The sequence below is a fragment of the Gymnodraco acuticeps genome, unplaced genomic scaffold (assembly GCF_902827175.1).
Source record: "Gymnodraco acuticeps unplaced genomic scaffold, fGymAcu1.1, whole genome shotgun sequence".
In the NCBI taxonomy this organism is placed as follows: domain Eukaryota; kingdom Metazoa; phylum Chordata; class Actinopteri; order Perciformes; family Bathydraconidae; genus Gymnodraco; species Gymnodraco acuticeps.
Window position 1 is genome coordinate 573,800 of NW_022992032.1, and position 18,403 is coordinate 592,202.

General features: G+C 38.4%; 1 protein-coding gene across 1 annotated transcript; it reads left to right on the forward strand.

The window, feature by feature from the left end:
* The first annotated feature begins 1,038 nt into the window (after positions 1 to 1,038).
* On the forward strand, positions 1,039 to 18,008 carry lypla2 (lysophospholipase 2). The gene is given in 11 exon segments (XM_034201581.1): positions 1,039 to 1,128; positions 8,674 to 8,766; positions 11,252 to 11,283; positions 12,152 to 12,217; positions 12,459 to 12,506; positions 12,656 to 12,726; positions 13,477 to 13,550; positions 13,661 to 13,762; positions 14,573 to 14,591; positions 14,594 to 14,742; positions 15,718 to 18,008. Coding segments are annotated over 10 exon segments (690 nt in total). The 5' UTR covers positions 1,039 to 1,128; positions 8,674 to 8,688; the 3' UTR covers positions 15,769 to 18,008.
* The last annotated feature ends 395 nt before the right edge of the window (positions 18,009 to 18,403 follow it).

Genomic DNA, 18,403 nt, shown 5'->3' on the forward strand with positions numbered 1-18,403 from the left:
GATGAATTCCCAGCAGCTGCATGGTGCGTTGACACAGTTAATTAAGTAGGCTTGGACCAAATCCAAGGCTTCCTGCAGTAAAGGTCCGAGCTGTGATTCACTTTATAGTACAAACATATAACTTCCATGGTGACATTTGCCCAAATGCTTAATGGCATCAACTCCCTTAAAACAATCTTATCACCTAAACATTTGTTTATCCTTTGTTTTTCCAGCAAGGGGCTATGTCATGTTATGTTGTGTGATTTCATTGTGAGTAATGCAGTGTGTCATCATGCAGTCAGCACCAGGTTGTTAGTGCATTTATGGCAAATTGTATGATCAGTGTTAGAAAAGACCATATGTTAGAAAATAGGATCTTTGAGCTCTATATTTTCTTTTCTTTTTTAAATAGAGCAAAATTATATAATCACTGATTTATAAATTATTGAATTTATATTCATATGTATTAATAAATGTTACATAGATTTTTTTTTAAAACATGTGGTAGTCACAAAAATATGACCAAGGTATAACTAAATGTGTGTCTACATAAAAATGTACTCATATTCATTCAATTAGAATGTTCAATAAGAAACAAATTACAAACCACAAATATTTCTTGCCATTTAAATTTTTTTCAATCAAATAAGAATCTAAACCAATAAGAGCCTCGTCCTTGGTTCAATCCAGTTGTTTCCACAACCATGATGATCAGATGTAATTATATATATATAAAAATAAGAAGAAATGTGGAAGTGATAAATAGATTACTGCTGTTTTCAATGCATGCCTATTATTTATTCAATATTTTTTTTCAATAGTGTCTGATTTATATTTTGAATAGTGGTTGGCTTTGTGTTGTTTACTGTTAGTACATTTTCATTTACCAATGTAGTAGCTGCATATGCCGTCACATAAGGATACAATTAGACTTCGGAAATGGTTCTTAATTAATATTATATATTATTTCGCAGATGTTTACCCTATATATTTACAATATAAACGAAGTTCATATTATAAAAACCATTAAAAAGACCACTAGCTACAGTAGGGCGTTGCTATGAGGTGACGTCCTGGCCCCGCCCCCTGCTTGTGTGCGGCCAGTACCGGAAGTTCCGTTCCGTCGCGAACTGGGAAAGCAAAGCGGTAAGTGTAATGCATTTGTTCTGCTTGCGGGCCTCAGATGTTCATTTTAATCCACTTTATCCAGGTCTTACTTGATTTGTATTAGAACATTGTGTTGCTTAAGGTGTCTTCTAAAAACTGCCCGTGTTTGAGGTCCGAATTCGATTCAAAACGTGAGCGAGAGGTAAACGAAGAGAGAGACACCGGCAGGAGACAATACAATGATGTTAGCTAGCAGCTCTACTACAGCTAGCCGCGGTTATTGTGCAGTGTGTGTGTGCGCGCGCACATGGTGTGTGTCTGTGCGCGCGTTTTGGCCAGCTATAAACCGAGATTAAAGCCGAGCAATGGGAGAAGTGTTTTTTGGGGCAGTATAGGCTTTGCAGTGCTGAATGCCATCACTACTAGTACTGAGGACGGATGGGTCGAATAACCATTCATTGTCTCCTTCCTCTTCGACACCCACACCCCCCACTTCCTCTGCTTCAACTAAAGCTTTTATTTTTTTATATAACCGATTAATCCTTCTGCTTTCACTGTGTTCTCCGACTGCGGTTTCTACATCGGCTAGTAGTCGCGCTATTAACCTCAAGCAGCAGCAGGCGGAAAGCTGCTGGTGGTGTGTATGAAAGTAGGAGGAACGAGGGTGGTGCCTGTCACTCATTGCCGCATATTATCCTGTTGTTTGCCAGCCATCCGAAGCCATTGAGCCAAAGAGCTGTCAGAATGCAGCACCGGGTGTTTGTGTGTGCCTGTTTGACGACCTTACACACACAAACTGCAGCACGACTCTGTTTATGTGTGTTTGTTTGATTTGAATGTAATTGGAGTCATGCAGGATGGCGACTCTTGATGTGCTTTACGTTGAATGCTGCAAATCTTTTCCTATCTCGGTGTTTCTGTCACCTAAAAGTATCACAGAGCAGTCATAAAGAGTCCAGTTTATTAATCATGTGACAATATTAAATTGTCTATATCCTAAAAAAAACAAGTATCACTTAGCACAATATTTAATATAAAATATACCATGATGAACACTAACATTTGATAATATCCATTTTTAATAGGGCTGCAATTATTTTTCGCTATTAAAAAAAGAAGGCTCATCCCATTTTCTCCAAGTCCATTAGTCCATCATTAAATGTCTTATTGTTCAATACAAAAACCTAAGATATATCCACATCATTTAACATATACAAAATTGATAAAGCCACACATCTCTATTATTTATCAATTATCAAATCAAATCATGATTATCGACATAGTTGCTAATTATTTTCTGTTTTCGGACTGGTTACATGTATCAATCAGTTTTATCTCTTAATTCAACATGTAACAGAAGTTATTAATGGGCATTTCAGGGCTTTGGTAGATATACAATACACATTTTGATTGATAAATGAATAACCAACTGAGGGCTGAAATGATAAGTCCACAAATTAATGCCAGCAGTTTTGATAAACATTTGATAATTTGATTATTGTGTAATGGAAAGGTTTTATGTTCATATTCAAGGCTTGTTAATTTTAGACTGATTTATTGGACCATCAAATCATATTGAGATCTTTCTATGGGATCTGAGAACTTTTCAATGCCGTCATAACTACACCAATAAACGAATTCCAAACACAAAAAACAAATGAAGAAAATAACTGTCACAGCTCTATTCTAGCTGTTTACATGAGGAGAAGTTTTAAAGGTTCTTATAAATCAAATTGGCAACATGCTTCATCATTACTAATCTGTGAAGCATGCTCTAAATAAGCTTCTCTGCCCGTGAACATATATAGTTGGTCCTAGATTAGATCGACCCATCCTGTTTTCAGTTGTTTTTAACACCCAACCTGAATTGGACAAGATGCTGGTACACAGCGTGACACTATTTGTAACCAGCAGCCTCCTCCAGAGGCAGAGAGCGAGCCATTATGTCTAAGCGTGCATTGAAAACCCACATGGTTATATTTGTGCTGTTACTCTGGGTTACGGGGCACTGTGAACCTGCTAAACAATTACAGGTGGCGAGTGCAAAAAGGGAATAAAAGTGATTAATCGCCTCTTTGCATATTCTGGCATGTTTAGAGAGCTTCTTCGAACACATTATCCAATGTCCCTGCACTCCTCCTCCATCTTTATCTCTTCCTGTCTTTCACTCCTCTTGTGGTCTACTATTAGTTATATGATCTAAGTGGCTCTGTCTGTTCCCATCCAGGGCCAAATGGCAGCTAAATTGCATTTATTTATACCCACAGTTAGAAATTGGGGACAATGATCAACTTGTGATGCACACATGTTAATCCCATAAAATGTGTCTAAGCATTTAGTTGAGATAAAAGTACTCACATCTTTTATTTAAAGTGGACCTATCATGCTATATTTGAAACATATATTGTAGGGCCATACTTATATAAACTATATAAATATATATTTTTTTTCAAAATACCAAACAGATCCTGCATTTTAGCCATGCCTCATTTAGCTCTATTTGCTCTTTCCAGCCCTGTTTTTGCAGGGGGCTGATTCTGTGAGCTGCAACTGACCACGCCCCCCTGCAGGAGAGGGGAGTAGGGGTCGATATTCCGCATTTGACCGATTATCGGTATCGGCCTTTTTTTTATATCAAATTGCCGATAAAACTTTGGCTCTGATGCGGCCGTTTCTCTGGCTGCAGTCACCACTCTGTGTACACGAGCAATGTCCCGCCCACAGCGCTATCTGATAGGCTATTACTGAAGAGCCAGCCAGAGAGGCGGGACCTTCTCAGATTACAGGCAGGTGCGAAAGAACGCAGACACAGACTGAAGCAAGCAGCAGCGCAGAGCGGCAGAGCCATACATGTGTTAAACCGAAGTTCAATAAACATCCCTATCCCCTATGCTGAAGTTGCAAAAACACCACGATCTTATGATCCAATTCTATCAGTTTCCCAGTTACACAGGGACGCGGGAAGTCAGTCAGAGTTGGGGGTGCGTGCAGCGTCTCGCAGCGGAGTAACTGTGGTGCGGAGGGGGGGGGGGGGAGAGGCTGCGAGTGGAGCCTCGCAGTTTTTCAGGTTGATATGTGAAGCTCATTAGCTAGCCAACATGTATCTAGCAAATGTTTAGCAAAATATTAGAAGTGAGGCTACTAGACTAACGTTAGGTCTACTGTAATAGTCTCACTTTTAATAGTTTGCAAAACATTAGCTAGCACTAGTGTTTTGCAGTTGCTAGCAGTTTATTGGGATTTTATGCTAGATAGACAGATATAATAAATTAAGCATTATTGTTAGTTAAGCATGTCAGCCTGCAGCCCCACTTCTTGTCTCTCTCTGACTCATTGCAGATGGCTGCACTAAAGAAAAGGGCACAGAGAGGAAACCAGTTGTAAGATGTTTAAAAGTTCATTAAACATAATATATGCTTAAATGCATTTCAAAGAAGTTGTGTTGAGTTGTGTTGGAGTTTGTGTTATTCTACATTTTGACACCAAGATTTTCTGATTTGACTGCAAATGTATATCGGTTCCAAATATCGTTTATCGGTCTCCTTGATTACTAATAATCGGTATCGGTATCGGCCTTGAAAAAGCCATATCGGTCGATACCGAGAGGGGAGTTGCCAGTTACTTTGGCATTAGGGCAGGGATTTAGATACTTTCCAAGGTTTGACATCATGAATTGTGCTACTTTTAAAGCAAGCAATGATGTTTTCAAATCTGTAATCAAAAAGCTCCTCAAAAACGCTATCGAAGCAGTTCCTGCCGTTGCTACGTTAGTTCAAACGGTAACAACGGACTATTTTTCTTAGCGGATGCATGTCAATTTAAATCAATACATACAACTATTTTTTAAATCAATAAAATAATTTTCTTAATCCATAAAAGCATTTAAATTAATATTGGGAGTCATGTCGTTACTTTGTTGAGAATGTGGCCATGTGTAATAAGCTGGATAATGTGCAGCAACGCGGTCATTATGGGGAAAAGAACGACAGGCTGATCAGAGGGATCTAGATCGGCATGAAGGTGCCCGTGTATCCCTTACATATGATTTATATAGAGTCATTATTCATTTGTTTTAAAGCAGGAGGCGCAAAATCTTGCCTCGGGGAGGGAGACAAAGAGCCACAGCGGAGAATAAACAGAAGGGCAACCATGCAAGGGAAGTCTTCTTCGCTGCTTTTGTGGCAGACTACAGCGCCACTTACAGGCCTGGCATATGTACTACAGCGTCTCCAGTGCTTTCGAGCAGCAATGGCCCGCCGTGGCCCAACCTCTCATTCCCCTGATAGGTGGAGAATTGACCAATAGCCGTAGCCATATTGTTTTTGCAAAGAATAAGCCACTGTTCCTGATGTGTATTATTATATCTGTCATTAGTAGATCATAATACTTAAGCATCAGTATGTTGGCCTCTTAATGTGGAGCTATTTTTAAACTTCTTTATATAATTATGTAGTAAATCTGGGTGGTCTACTAACTCGGGCTCCCACTACTCTAAAAGGTCCCAAGATAAATGTGAGGGCTCATCAGATGGTTAATGGTAGAGAAAAAATGACAGAGGAAATCAGACTAATTGTGACAAAGGGCCTCAAGTAGACACAGCACTTGTTTTAATCTGTCATTTTACAATTTATAATATGTTTTTTTAAATGTCAAATCCTCATTTAAAAAAAGGATATAATAACTACAGCTGTAGTGTAGAGCTGCATAATTAATAAAGATGTGATGGAAATCACAACACATAAAGGCAAAATCTGTGAATGTAAATGAAACGTATATCAAATGTTATGGGACTGCACAGAAGTCCAGGTCTACAAATGGTATTCTACAGACTAAATAAGAAATGATCTGAAATAATGAAACTATTATCCATTTCATGTATACAATTATCTTGTTTAATTCCCTCTAATATTGTAAATGATATTGTATTTGCAATATCATATTATGCAGTCCTAATAGTGCAGTAAATGTGGTCAAGTATGAATAAAGAGAAGCCTATCATTGAAATACTCAAATGAAATACAAGAACCTTAGAATGATACTTAAAGGGGTATTTTATCGATTTCTAAATGGCTCTTCATTATCGCAGTGTGTGACACTCCCGCCCACCCTCTCTTCACCTCACCCGGCGGACTTTTGCTGTCGGGCTCCTGATGCTCGCAACATAGAGGTCGTCCTTCTAGACACTGCAATGACTCAGTGATGGAGGAAAATTGTCAAAATATCACTTAAAACTAACTAACACGAAAGCGTGCATGTAGAAGATGTCCTTGATGCTTCACAATGGAAATGTGTACAGTTCTGAAAAGACTTTCCTGTTGCTTCACTCTGCCCTGTTATTATTCAACTATTACTCATTTATCAAGGGTCTGGATGCAGGGCATTAACTGCCTTTTTTTGCCTACACTTAATCACTAATTCACCGTCCACTTCCCCAGGTTTTTGCTGAGATTATGACCTTCAGATGTTAAATTGTCACGTGCCAAAGAGCAAACACAAAGTCCACACGGGTGATACTAAGCAGCATTTAGCTGCTCGGCCGTAGCAGCAGAGGAATTTTAACACACGTTACCCATTAACCTCTGCGTCTAGACATTTCAACGTCTCCCCGCCACCTATTTTCTAACCAGGCAGCATGGCGTCTGACCCGCCGTCTGTCTTGCCTCACTTTCCCCCACATTAACACAAAGTGAAAGGGCATCATGAGGAGGTTTTATTGCTCCACTTTACTGTAAAGCAACCACCTGATCTCATGCTTTTTATCGATGGCTTACTCATAGCACAGGGATGAATGTCTGCAGAGTACAGTAGAGGGGAGGGGCTGCGTTACATTTAGTTAGTCTCGTCACCTGCTGACAAACACACACACCTCATGACTGCTGTTTGGGGTCCAGCTTCATTTTGTGTGTGTGTGTGTGTGTGTGTGTGTGTATACGTGGTATGTTCAGCTTTGTTGTTTCTGTCTGCGTACTGAATGGCTGCATTGATGACCAGCCAGAGTTGTAACTGACTGTGAGCTGGTCATTGTGTCTGTTAGGTCGTCTAAAACGACATGACGATACAACTGTACACCAAACTGCCCATTACACCCTCTGCAAATAACCTGTTCCAAGCTCCTCTTGTTCAAACATCCTGCTTATTAGAACATTTAGAGCTTTGACTTTGCAAACAGCTTACAAGAAAGTAAGATGTAATAAACATGTTTATTCTTTAGCAAAAAAATAATTGAAAACAGTTTTTGTGCTTAAGGGAACCCTGTTATACCCTACAATTTATATAGGTTTCTTATCGTTTTTCTAAATGATACAATATGACCAAAGTTATCATGCTTTCCATTATAAAAGTAAGAGCTGCATTTATTATTGTTCAATTTATGAACCAAACATGTTTTTAGCTTGACCCATTAAGGGCAGCACTGATATAGATACTATGGAAAGTAATTAGCTTTTTACATAAACTAATACTTTTATTAATTATCATGATACAGATCAAACATATTTGTTTTTAAGACTTGGGACTACGAAATGATAGGTAACTTTTAGGTTAAAAAAAAGTGTTTTTTTAGTAGATTAATTATATTTTCACCTTTCTCGGAATGACTTCATCAACCCTGGGTAAGGCAGGCTGTATGTAGCTAAAGAGGGAAATTAAACTGACGGTTTTAAAAATGGGAGGATCAAAATATTTCGTATATTGAAATGATGTCCTGATGATGTGATTTGTAAAATATCCATAAAGAAAAAGTAAATCTGTTTACAGTTCTGTTTCATATGGGTGTTGAGAGATGTATCCATGGAGCTCTTAATGTTGCTCTCAAAGTGCACCAGATTGATGCTTTTAACTTCAATATTTAAAAAAATATCTTCCCGGGGGAGCATGCCCCCGGACAGGTCCACCACCCACTTGTAAAAAAATAAATAGCACTTTACCCCTGCTTACCTGCCGCGAGGCGTGAGCTGATTATCGAGCCTTCATTGTAACGGTCGCGGGTACACTGTGTATTTGCATGGAGTGTTGCAGTAGAATATTCCACTGTAGCACCGGTACATTAATGGGAAACCCTAAATGTTTCAGCACCCTCTATGAAACGTCAAGCTACCCCACAGCACCCCAAAAGAAATCTCTGGCGCCGCCACTGCTTGTGTTGCAAATTAAAAACACAGCGAATAAATAATGTTGGTAATATGTGTATCAAATGAATCAAGTTCCCGGGGCTGATTCATTCGAAGAAATGTTGACTGTTGATTAGCGTAAAATAATATATTTGTATTTTTAAAATCATTTAGCATCCAGTAAATGCTCCTGTAGATAAGGGTCTAACTAACCTCCATAGAACCACGCAAATAAAATATGTATAGTCTGAACTATAAGTGGATTCTTTAATATCTGTCATGTGAATAGTCTTGTGTTTAATATGTGCAGTAGGCTCTTGAATTATGTGGATATTTAGCAATTTGCTCTATCTCTTGCAATTGAGTTAAAAAAAAGCTCTTTGTTGAGTCCTAATGCACATGACAGCATATTTCTTGTGTGTCCACACTGTTCGCACTGAGCTGACCCTTGTTCTTTCTTCTCTTCTGTCTGCAGTACCTCTCACAGTGTATGTGTGGCAACAACATGTCTGTTCCGCTGCTCGCCGAGGCTGTGACGGTGTCTGGGATGGAGAAGGAGACTGCGGCGGTGAGTGGAAACTGGAGAACTTAGCGTATTATTACTCAGAGCATCTTACAGTCACTGAGCAGTTGAGAGCTGGTAGAGAGGAGATGTCTGAGTGACTTCCAATACTATTGCTTTGCCGCTCCATTTAAAGTACATCAGACAGACATTTTTAAGGGATATTAAAACCAGTACTTTTACATCCAATCCTCTATACTTTTGGCTAGAAGATGAGCCTTTTCTCATGTATGCACATGTGTATAATATCCCTTTATTTGCCTTTCAGAATAATTGTATCGATGGACTCATTTGACATCAAACAACGCAATAAGAAATTAGGAAGATTAAACTCAAAGGAAAAACAATGAAATAAAGATAAATCCAAAATGGAATAAATTATATTGTTTTTATTTAAAAAAGAAAGGCAACAAAATTATATATATAGACATTAAGGCCTAGTGGAAAGCGCTTGAGAATAATATGGTTTTAGTCTAGATTTAAAAACTGAAATGTCAGGGCCGGCATTCCTAAGTGGAAAGCAAACAAATAAAAAAAGTACACTGTATTTAAACAATGACACACTCATTTATGAAAAAGATTTGAGGAATATTTCGAATTGGTTTGACACTGTCATTAAGACTTGGTATTAAGCTTAAATCTTTTAAGTAAAACAGAGATTTTCATCACTCTAAACTTGTTTTGCTTCTGTTTTTTTATATTATCTTAGTGATATGACTTGATATTTTCAGCCTATACACTTTGATTGTAATAGTTTCCTTAAGTATAATAAGCATTACTCTCCAATTGTTGAATTTTCAAATCGGGTGCAAAGCGCAGAATTTTGGATACACTTTAAATAATGACAACTGGCAACAAAACGTCTGGTCAGATATTGCCATCAGGTTGTTCCTGACACTCTCAGTTTACATTATTTTTATTTGATTGATTTAACATCAGAGAATTGCTTCTTCTGTTAGATGATAAACAGGGTTTTGTATTCAAGTATTTGAAAATGTCAGAGTCCAGGCTTAGCCTAACGTAAAAACACGATCCTTGGTTTGAAAATAGCACGTTAAAGAGGCCCTATTATGCTTTCCCTTTCCTGTAGTGTGTTATTTAAGTCTTAATGCATGTAAATGGTCTGCAAAGGCTCAAATCCGGTAGTTTCTCTCCCCCTGTATTGGGTCATCTCAGCTGAAACCATAGTAACTAGCAGCTAAATGCTTTTAGTTAGTCATCATTTCTTTCTTCATTATGTCATTAAAGTTTGATTACACTAGTTTAATTTTTAAAGGCTGCAGTAAAGGATCATTCATTAAATAATTGATGCCGCACATTTGCTTACTATTTGACATCCTGGCAGGGCTTTTAAAAAAAAAAAATCAGGACATAATTTCTCATGCGCGAGTGTCAGAGAATGCAACACCTGTAGCAGGCGGCGTAACAAGCACAGTACAGGGAGCATTCAGATGCTCAGCTGGATCGGAGTGTAAAAAGGATCTGAGCCGTTGTCAGGTACAGAGCGGGGGTTTGTTGAACACTACGATCAAAGCCGCGCTCCCCTCAAACCCTACATGGAAGAAATGTGTTTTGATCAGAGCAAAGACAGCTGAGTGTCTGATTCTCAGCCAGCGAGCAGGGAATTGCCAGATTTCTAAATTGTTGTTATTCCCTTTCATGGTTTCTTTGCGGGGAGCAGCGTTTGTGGAAACTGCCAATGAGGCCGTATCCTGGCAAGAATTGTAGATTGGCACCTGATTTTCTCTGTTTTGGAACAGAAATGCACGCTTACCACTAGTACATTGTGGACTACAAGATAGATGTAATGTGATTAAATATATCCAAGTTCAAAGAGCGTTTATTTTGGGTTTTTCTCTCCAGCAATTAATGTTTCAGAAGTGAAAAATCCCTATCAGAAACTTCTCAGTATCTTTGTATGTGGAGGGTTTTATGAAAATGCTTAATTTGATCCCTTGTGTTTTTTGTAAGGTTAGTCATTTGAATGTGCTTCTTTTTCAAAAAATATAACGTAATTGTTATCATAATCTGGTGTTTCATCAATCCGTCTTCATATGATCTGTTGTCTCCTGTCGTCTCACAGTAGATGTCGAGCGAACTGGAGCTAGATTGATTTAAATGTGTGGCGAAATTAAACGTTTTTTTCATTTAGCTATGAGAGACTCTTTTGAAAACTTCTAAAAATCAATAGTTTCGTGCTGCCGTAAAGTCTGCAATACATCAAAAGCAATCTAATAATGGAGTAATGGTGTACATATGATTATAAAAAAAGAAAGAAGCAAATCCTCTTTTCCAAGCCTTTATCTGCTGTAAGAAAGGATTCAAAATATTGACAGTTTAACATTTTATTTGATCAATAAATCATTCTGTTGTTTCAGCTGTTTGAACCTCAATGAAAAAATAACTAATGTTCCCTGTTTCTTTGTGCATATTGTCAATATTTTGGAAAGTGTAAATCGAATGTTCTAACCAGCTTCTTTATGTGCTGCAGGTGATATTCCTTCATGGGTTAGGAGACTCAGGGTGAGTGGTGTTTATTTATTAAAGCAGCCACTATGAACAATGTAATAAACCTGTTTTCTAATTGACCCTAGTGAAGTGTGGTGTTATCTTAGTACTGTATCTTCATTCATGTCAAATGTGTCCTATACAAGAAAGACAAGAACTACTAGCTTTCTGCATCAGATGAATTTGGACGTCTATTAGTTTATTTTGATTAAACCGGCCCCTGGTTGTTATTCTACCTGCCGCCCAATATGCATAGAGTGGTTTGGTGTCAAAATGTTTAATTGATTCCCTCAATCATAATAATAATAATAATGCATTTTATTTATATAGCGCTTTTCACAACTCAAAGACGCTTTACAGTATGAGGGAGGGTAGACAAACAAGGACAGGCAAACAAGTAAAAATAGTAAAATAAACAAAAAAAGGCAGTCAAGAGGAAGTTGATTGAGAGGGGGGGGGGGCTTATGGCTAGACAGAGTTGAAAAGATGCGTTTTGTTTGAGGCGGGACTGAAAGACTGTGAGGGACTCAGCGTCACGGAGATCTTGGGGGTCAATCATGTAGTTTGATAATAAACCACTGACAAAAAAACATGAATAAATGATTTAAAAGGCTCTCAAACCATCAGTCCATGCTGGGTGACTCACTTACACAGATGTTCCATTGTGTCAATAGAGATATAAAAAAAACTCCTCTTTGGTGGGTGTTTTTCTCTAAAGTGCTTAATTGTACCTCAAGTGCAAATGAAGCGTTTTTTTATTTGTAGGCCATATACAGTGTTGTACTAAGTTGTTACACATTCTGGTTTTGATACACTGCCTATCTGTTTCTCATCCGGCTTCAGCAAAATAACAAAGCGTTATTTTCTCCCTGTTTTCTTTTAGGCATGGGTGGGCCGACACTTTGACGGGGATCCAGCTGCCTCACGTCAAGTTCATCTGCCCCCACGCGTAAGTCTTTTTTTCCCCTTCTCCGATATCTTATTCTGCTTCTTTTTGTGGGAGAAATTCTTACATAACTTTTATTTGATCAATAATTTGCATGATTGTGTGAACAAAAACACAATTTCCATCTCTATTTTAAGCCAATTTGCGCTTTAGGTCAAACAATGCACTTGCGTTTAGCTGCAGCTGGACTCCTAATCTGAGATTCGTGTTTTCATTTCTCTCCCTCCCTCTTTGCCCCTCGCAGGCCCCCGATTCCCGTCACTCTCAACATGAATGCAATGATGCCCGCGTGGTGAGTTGGCGTGATGAAAACAGCCTTTTAGCCCAACACTGTATGCTATTGTTTCCGTGGAAACCACAATAGGCTCCCATAGTGGCATTGACAACAATGCGATTGTATCTTTTGAGTTCCCTTCAATGCTCGTCTCTTCCTGTGTGCAGGTTTGATCTAAAGGGTCTCAGTCCCGACTCCGCGGAGGATGAATCTGGAATCAAGAAGGCAGCAGACAACAGTGAGTTTAAGTGTGCACTGTGATGTTACATGATTAAAACACACAAACTGTGTCCACCTCTTCATGATTGACACATTTTCATTGCATCTTTACAGTACACCTCTCACCTGTTAACACTTTATATAAAACAAATTCATTTCCGACCCTTTGATTTCAACCTTGATTTTCTAACTATCAGACATGTTTTAAGGATCTGAGTCCCCTCCTGGTGGTCATAGAGCATAACAACACCTTAAATACAGTGTGACAATCTGCAGGGCCGCCCCTGGCCAACTTGTGGCCCCACGCAAAGTTATATGAGGCCCTCTGTCGCGAGCGTCAACGGGGGGTGGGGGGAGGGGGGGGTGCTAGTGGAGTCTTCATGATCGGCCTGTAGGGTGAGGCGGCCCTGGCAATCTGCATTATACATTAAGGGTTCACACAGTCTTGAACGTTTGGAAAATGCTAAATTTGAACCAATAGGTTTTTTTAATGCTTGATCTGCACAAAACATGCACAATGTGGTGCTTCATTGAAAGAAATCACTAAAATAAACATATTTAAAATGAACAATCCAGTTTTCATGTTGTCTCATAGCAATTCATAAAACGTACGCCCGGAGCATATCCTAAACGAAAAAGTAAAAGATATAAACGCGTTGCCGTGAGCACTAAACTGGATTATCAGAAAAACTGATGTTTATGTAATCTTAAAAAGCTTTATATTTGTATATATATTGAATAGCACACATTTGTTCTTGCTATCTTCTAGTCAAGGCCATAATCGAACATGAGGTGAAAAATGGGATCCCTCCACACCGTATAATGCTCGGTGGCTTCTCTCAGGTTGGACTTCATATCTTACCATGTGTTATATTCCGCAAGAGAAGTATCTCTGAATCAATGTAATAAGAAGTGTGGATTAATAACGCTCTGCTTCCTGCACCCCTCCTCAGGGTGGAGCCTTGTCCTTGTACACCGCCCTGACCTGCCAGCATCAGCTGGCCGGCGTCGTGGCCCTCAGCTGCTGGCTGCCGCTCCACAGGAGTTTCCCATCGGTACAGTTATTACTTATCATAATGGGGAGAGGTTATGGTTCTCTGCCTCCTCAATCCAAACTTGTTCAATAGTTTAATTGGCTTCCTTATTTGATTTTCCTAGCATTTGAATTGTGTTTTTTGTGATTTTCCAAATATTCTCACTGAGTCAAAGAAGAGTGTTAATGTTAGGGTTTGTATTTGTACTAAATAAATACAATTATTTGTATTTATACTTATGTATGTAAAATCATGATGATGTACAGAAGTAAAACAGATGATATATATTATAGAGGTTAGTTTTTTGACAGCAGTATCAAACATAAGCAAAGTAAAGGGGGAAAAAAGAAAGTGGAAGGACATTTTTTTTAGCAAACAAATAAAAAAATGTACTAGGATAAAATACATATTATTTTAAAAGGTATTTCTTCTTTGTACTTTGTTCTCCTAGTTAATTAAAATTCACTGAAATGATCAGAATAAAGAGAAATATTAAATGTAATACAATGAGACCTGTGTGTGTGTGTGTGTGTGTGTGTGTGTGTGTGTGTGTGTGTGTGTGTGTGTGTGTGTGTGTGTGTGTGTGTGTGTGTGTGTGTGTGTGTGTGTGTGTGTGTGTGTGTGTGTGTGTGTGTGTGTGTGTGTGTGTGTGTGTGGTGTGTGTGTGTGTGTGTGTGTGTGTGTGTGTGTGTGTGTGTGTGTGTGTGTGTGTGTGTGTGTGTGTGTGTGTGTGTGTGTGTGTGTGTGTGTGTGTGTGTGTGTGTGTGTGTGTGTGTGTGTGTGTGTGTGTGTGTGTGTGTGTGTGTGTGTGTGTGTGTGTGTGTGTTGCAGGCTTCCAGCAGCCACAAGAACATCCCATCCTGCAGTGCCACGGTGAGATGGACAGCATGATCCCAGTGAGGTTTGGTGGCATGACGGCAGAAAAGCTCAAAACCATAGTCAACCCTCAGATGATCACCTTCAAAACCTACCCAGGGCTCTCTCACAGCTCCTGCCCTCAGGTACTCTACTGTGTGTGTGTACAAAGTGTAAACTTCAGCTCTTTCTCAAACCACAGCAGATATTTCCTTACAAAATGTTAAGATTTCTCAACCAAAGTGTCATGCCCTTAAAAGCTTTAATAGTGCTCTACCTACAGGTCACCAAAAATTGTCTTGACAGAAGAAAAAAAATGAATTCCAGAAACCTGAAATATTCCTTCTCTCTTTGCATTTTTTTGAGGCCTTTCTCACTTAAGTCTGTCTTCAATGCAAACTTTTTTCTTGTAAATTCCCATGTAATGCTTTTATTTCTACACAGTTGCAGTTAAAGATAGGCTGCACTTATATTTTAAGTATTACACTATTTGTAGAATACGACTCCATTGGTGGTAGGATTGTTTTTGACTTTTGTGATCTCAACATTTCCAATAACCCCAGTGTGTTGTAAAGTCCCATAGGGAACAACGTGGTTTAATGCAACCAAATATTCAGCTTATAGCAACACAAATTGTTTTACGTATAGCCTTAAAAAAAACTTGATTTTCACTGAAGATAACAAAAGTTGCTCTTCAGCTTGCACAATATGTATGTATTTATATATATATATTATATGATATAAATGGAAGTAGAATGTGAACACTTGTACTTTAACTTATCAGAATCAGAAATCCTTTATTAGTCCCACCAAATGTACAGTTTTACAGCAAAGTGTCATAGCAGGTAATAAAAAAGGCATGCAATAATACAGAATAAGATAACTTAATAATATAGAGAAGAAAAGCACACATTAGTTATACTAGAACAAAAATAAAGACAAATAAGTAGGTAAGTAAGTACGATTCTGATTAATTTGGCAGTCTAGCTCCAATCCCAAAATTATAATTTTTACAACCACAATAATGATGTCATAAAATATTAAAAATGGTGACACTTCATTTAATTGTAACAGTATCATCTGATACTCACTGTACCAACATTTTCTTTGCTCTCTTGCAGGAGATGGCGACTGTAAAGGAATTTATCGAGAAGTATATGCCCCGAGTCTGACCTCACCTCACCCCCACTGTGACCCTCTGAGACACTGACCTCTCACGCCTGATCTGCCATTCTCCCACAGGAAACAGCCATGAGCACCCCTCTTCCACACACATCAGCAAGATGACAAACACGCACACACATTTAATATTGATTTGATCCATACTGCTACACATAACATACTTCTCTCAAATGCAGTCCTTCAGACACTCATACTGAAAATGCACTGATTTATTCTAACATTAATAAGTGCTAACACTCACAAGTCTTAGCCTTTCGGAGGGAGAATACTAAACTCACATGATACATTCCCTTTGGTTTTATTTTAACCACCTCTGTCAGTCGCTTCCACACTATCAAATGTTTACCTCATCTTAACCTTCAGCTGTGTCACATCCTCTTTTGCTTTCGGTCTTTCGTTGCTGTGTCAATATGTAAGACATAGAGTCACATAAGCAGGTTAACAGCCACCATGCTAAGGTGCAGTCAGACCGAATTTCACTTCCCAATCATTTCCACACGGAATGGGATGCAACACATTTACTCCTAGTCAGGAATTTACCTTTTTCCTTTGGTTCAATCAGATTGAATAAGCAAACATATTATCTGTCCAATGCACAAGTTTAGGAAAGGGGAGTTTATTGTCTTGCTTAATAAATGCATGGTAAAATACTACAATCAGAGCATAGATAGAAACAAAGCTAAAAACCATTACAATGTTTGATAAAACCCTGCCCAAGCTTTTTCCTGTCCCCTCCTACATTTTTTGTGCTACACCACACGAGTACATTTGGCCAGATTAAATAAATTCAGCCATGTGAAATTCTGTCCAACTACGGCTTTGCTTCAATGTCAGTCCCACATAATCTGGTTTCCATCCCACCACACAAATTCTAAACAGCAGCCTGTCCGAGTCTTGCATCACTAACCGCCTACGGAAGCCCCTCTTCACTAATCTTGAATCATACACGAGGGCTTTACATTCCTTTCTTTTTTTTAAACGGGTGTAATAGAATATCTTGAAGTACATGAAGAAAAATCCAATTGAAATAAACCAATCAATCCATGCTTTTGCCACGCTGTGCTGTTTATTTCAAAACGTCCACATCTGCATGTTAACCTATTTCTGCTTTGTGATTATTATTTGTTTTATTACCTCAATTGATTAAAAAAATATGTAAGATTGTAGGTATGAGTTGCATGAAATAAAAGATCGCTCCAGATGTTTGCAGGCCGGCACAGACTGCACACCATGAGTCGCTTCACTGTCTCACTTTTCCTCAAAGATTCTCCCCATTCAAGTGTTCCTGTTTCAGCATCTGCCACCCACCACCCTCCTCTTCATCAGTCCCGGTGGATTTTCAAAGTTCTTTTTGTGTTTAAAACCCCGGAAAAACCTGATAACTATATCTTCTTCCACAACACCGTAGCAGTCCAGAGTTTTAAAATGTACACCTTTTTTTTCCTAAGAAAATATTCACTTCCTTACTCCCTGCTTCGCCAACACACTGTAACCCACTAATATCCCATATAAGGTCAGATTTAAAATGAATCCCAATGCTATTGTAGTTAACTTCTTAAAAAGATAAAATGGCTATACACTGGGAGCTTTGGCAAGAAGCTGTTCCAACATAACTGATGGGTGATTTTACAAATAAAAACAGCAAACCTTGAACATCGTGTGATCCATCCTTGAACATAGGAGTGTAACTGAGGAGTTGTTTGTGCTTAAAAATATATATCAGGTGTTCTGCATTTTCCTTTGTGAATGGTTATTTTGCTCCACATGATTAATTGTTCTTTGTTGGTGTTCTTCACCCTGATTTAACAAAAGAAAAGGAAGACATCTGTTTGATTGTTGTTGTTGAATCAGTGAATGTCTCTTCCCTCGTCGAGTCCTTTTATGTTTTCCTGTGACTCTGAATCTGATGCAGCCCTGCCTTCATTCTACGTCTCTGTTTTTAGTTTCTTTTCTTTGACACCTTTTTTTGTATTCATTTCTTACACTTCCCCTGTGTGAAAAGGTCTTGTGTTTTCTCTCCTGGGTTGTATGTTTTCATTGGTTTTTACTTTCATGTTTTTGTTGTTTATTTGACTTATGTTTCGTTGCGTGTTGTCGCTGTTGTCATCTCATCCTTTTATTGTTTGTTTTTAATTATAAGCATTAACAAAACATGTTTAGGTGAGACATGATGGTCTCCAGTTTTTTTTGGTTTTTGACACCTGTATGCGGAATAAATGACAAAAAAAAAGATTTCTTTAGAGTTGAGTGTTTTTCATTCTCCGTAGCTTGATATTTTTCATGCGATGCATAAAGCCTGATCACTAGCAGGAATTTATGTTGGTCAAAAAAGTACACAAGTCTGGATTGACAGACAAGACTGTCTGGATCCAAACAGTTATAGACTTAAACTGATAATAAATGTAACTAGTAATGATTTGTTGGTCCTTTTCAATGGTAATACAGTCAGTAATGTTTGTATAATGCAAAATGAAAATCCCATTCAAAATACACCCAGCAATAGGCTACATCTGTTGTGAGAATAATGTTGATTCTTTTTAGCCATGACTAAATACCTCTCCATTTCGATTATAGTTTCCTTAATAGGTATATTGTGTACATGTTCTACTTTAAACAAAAAAGAAG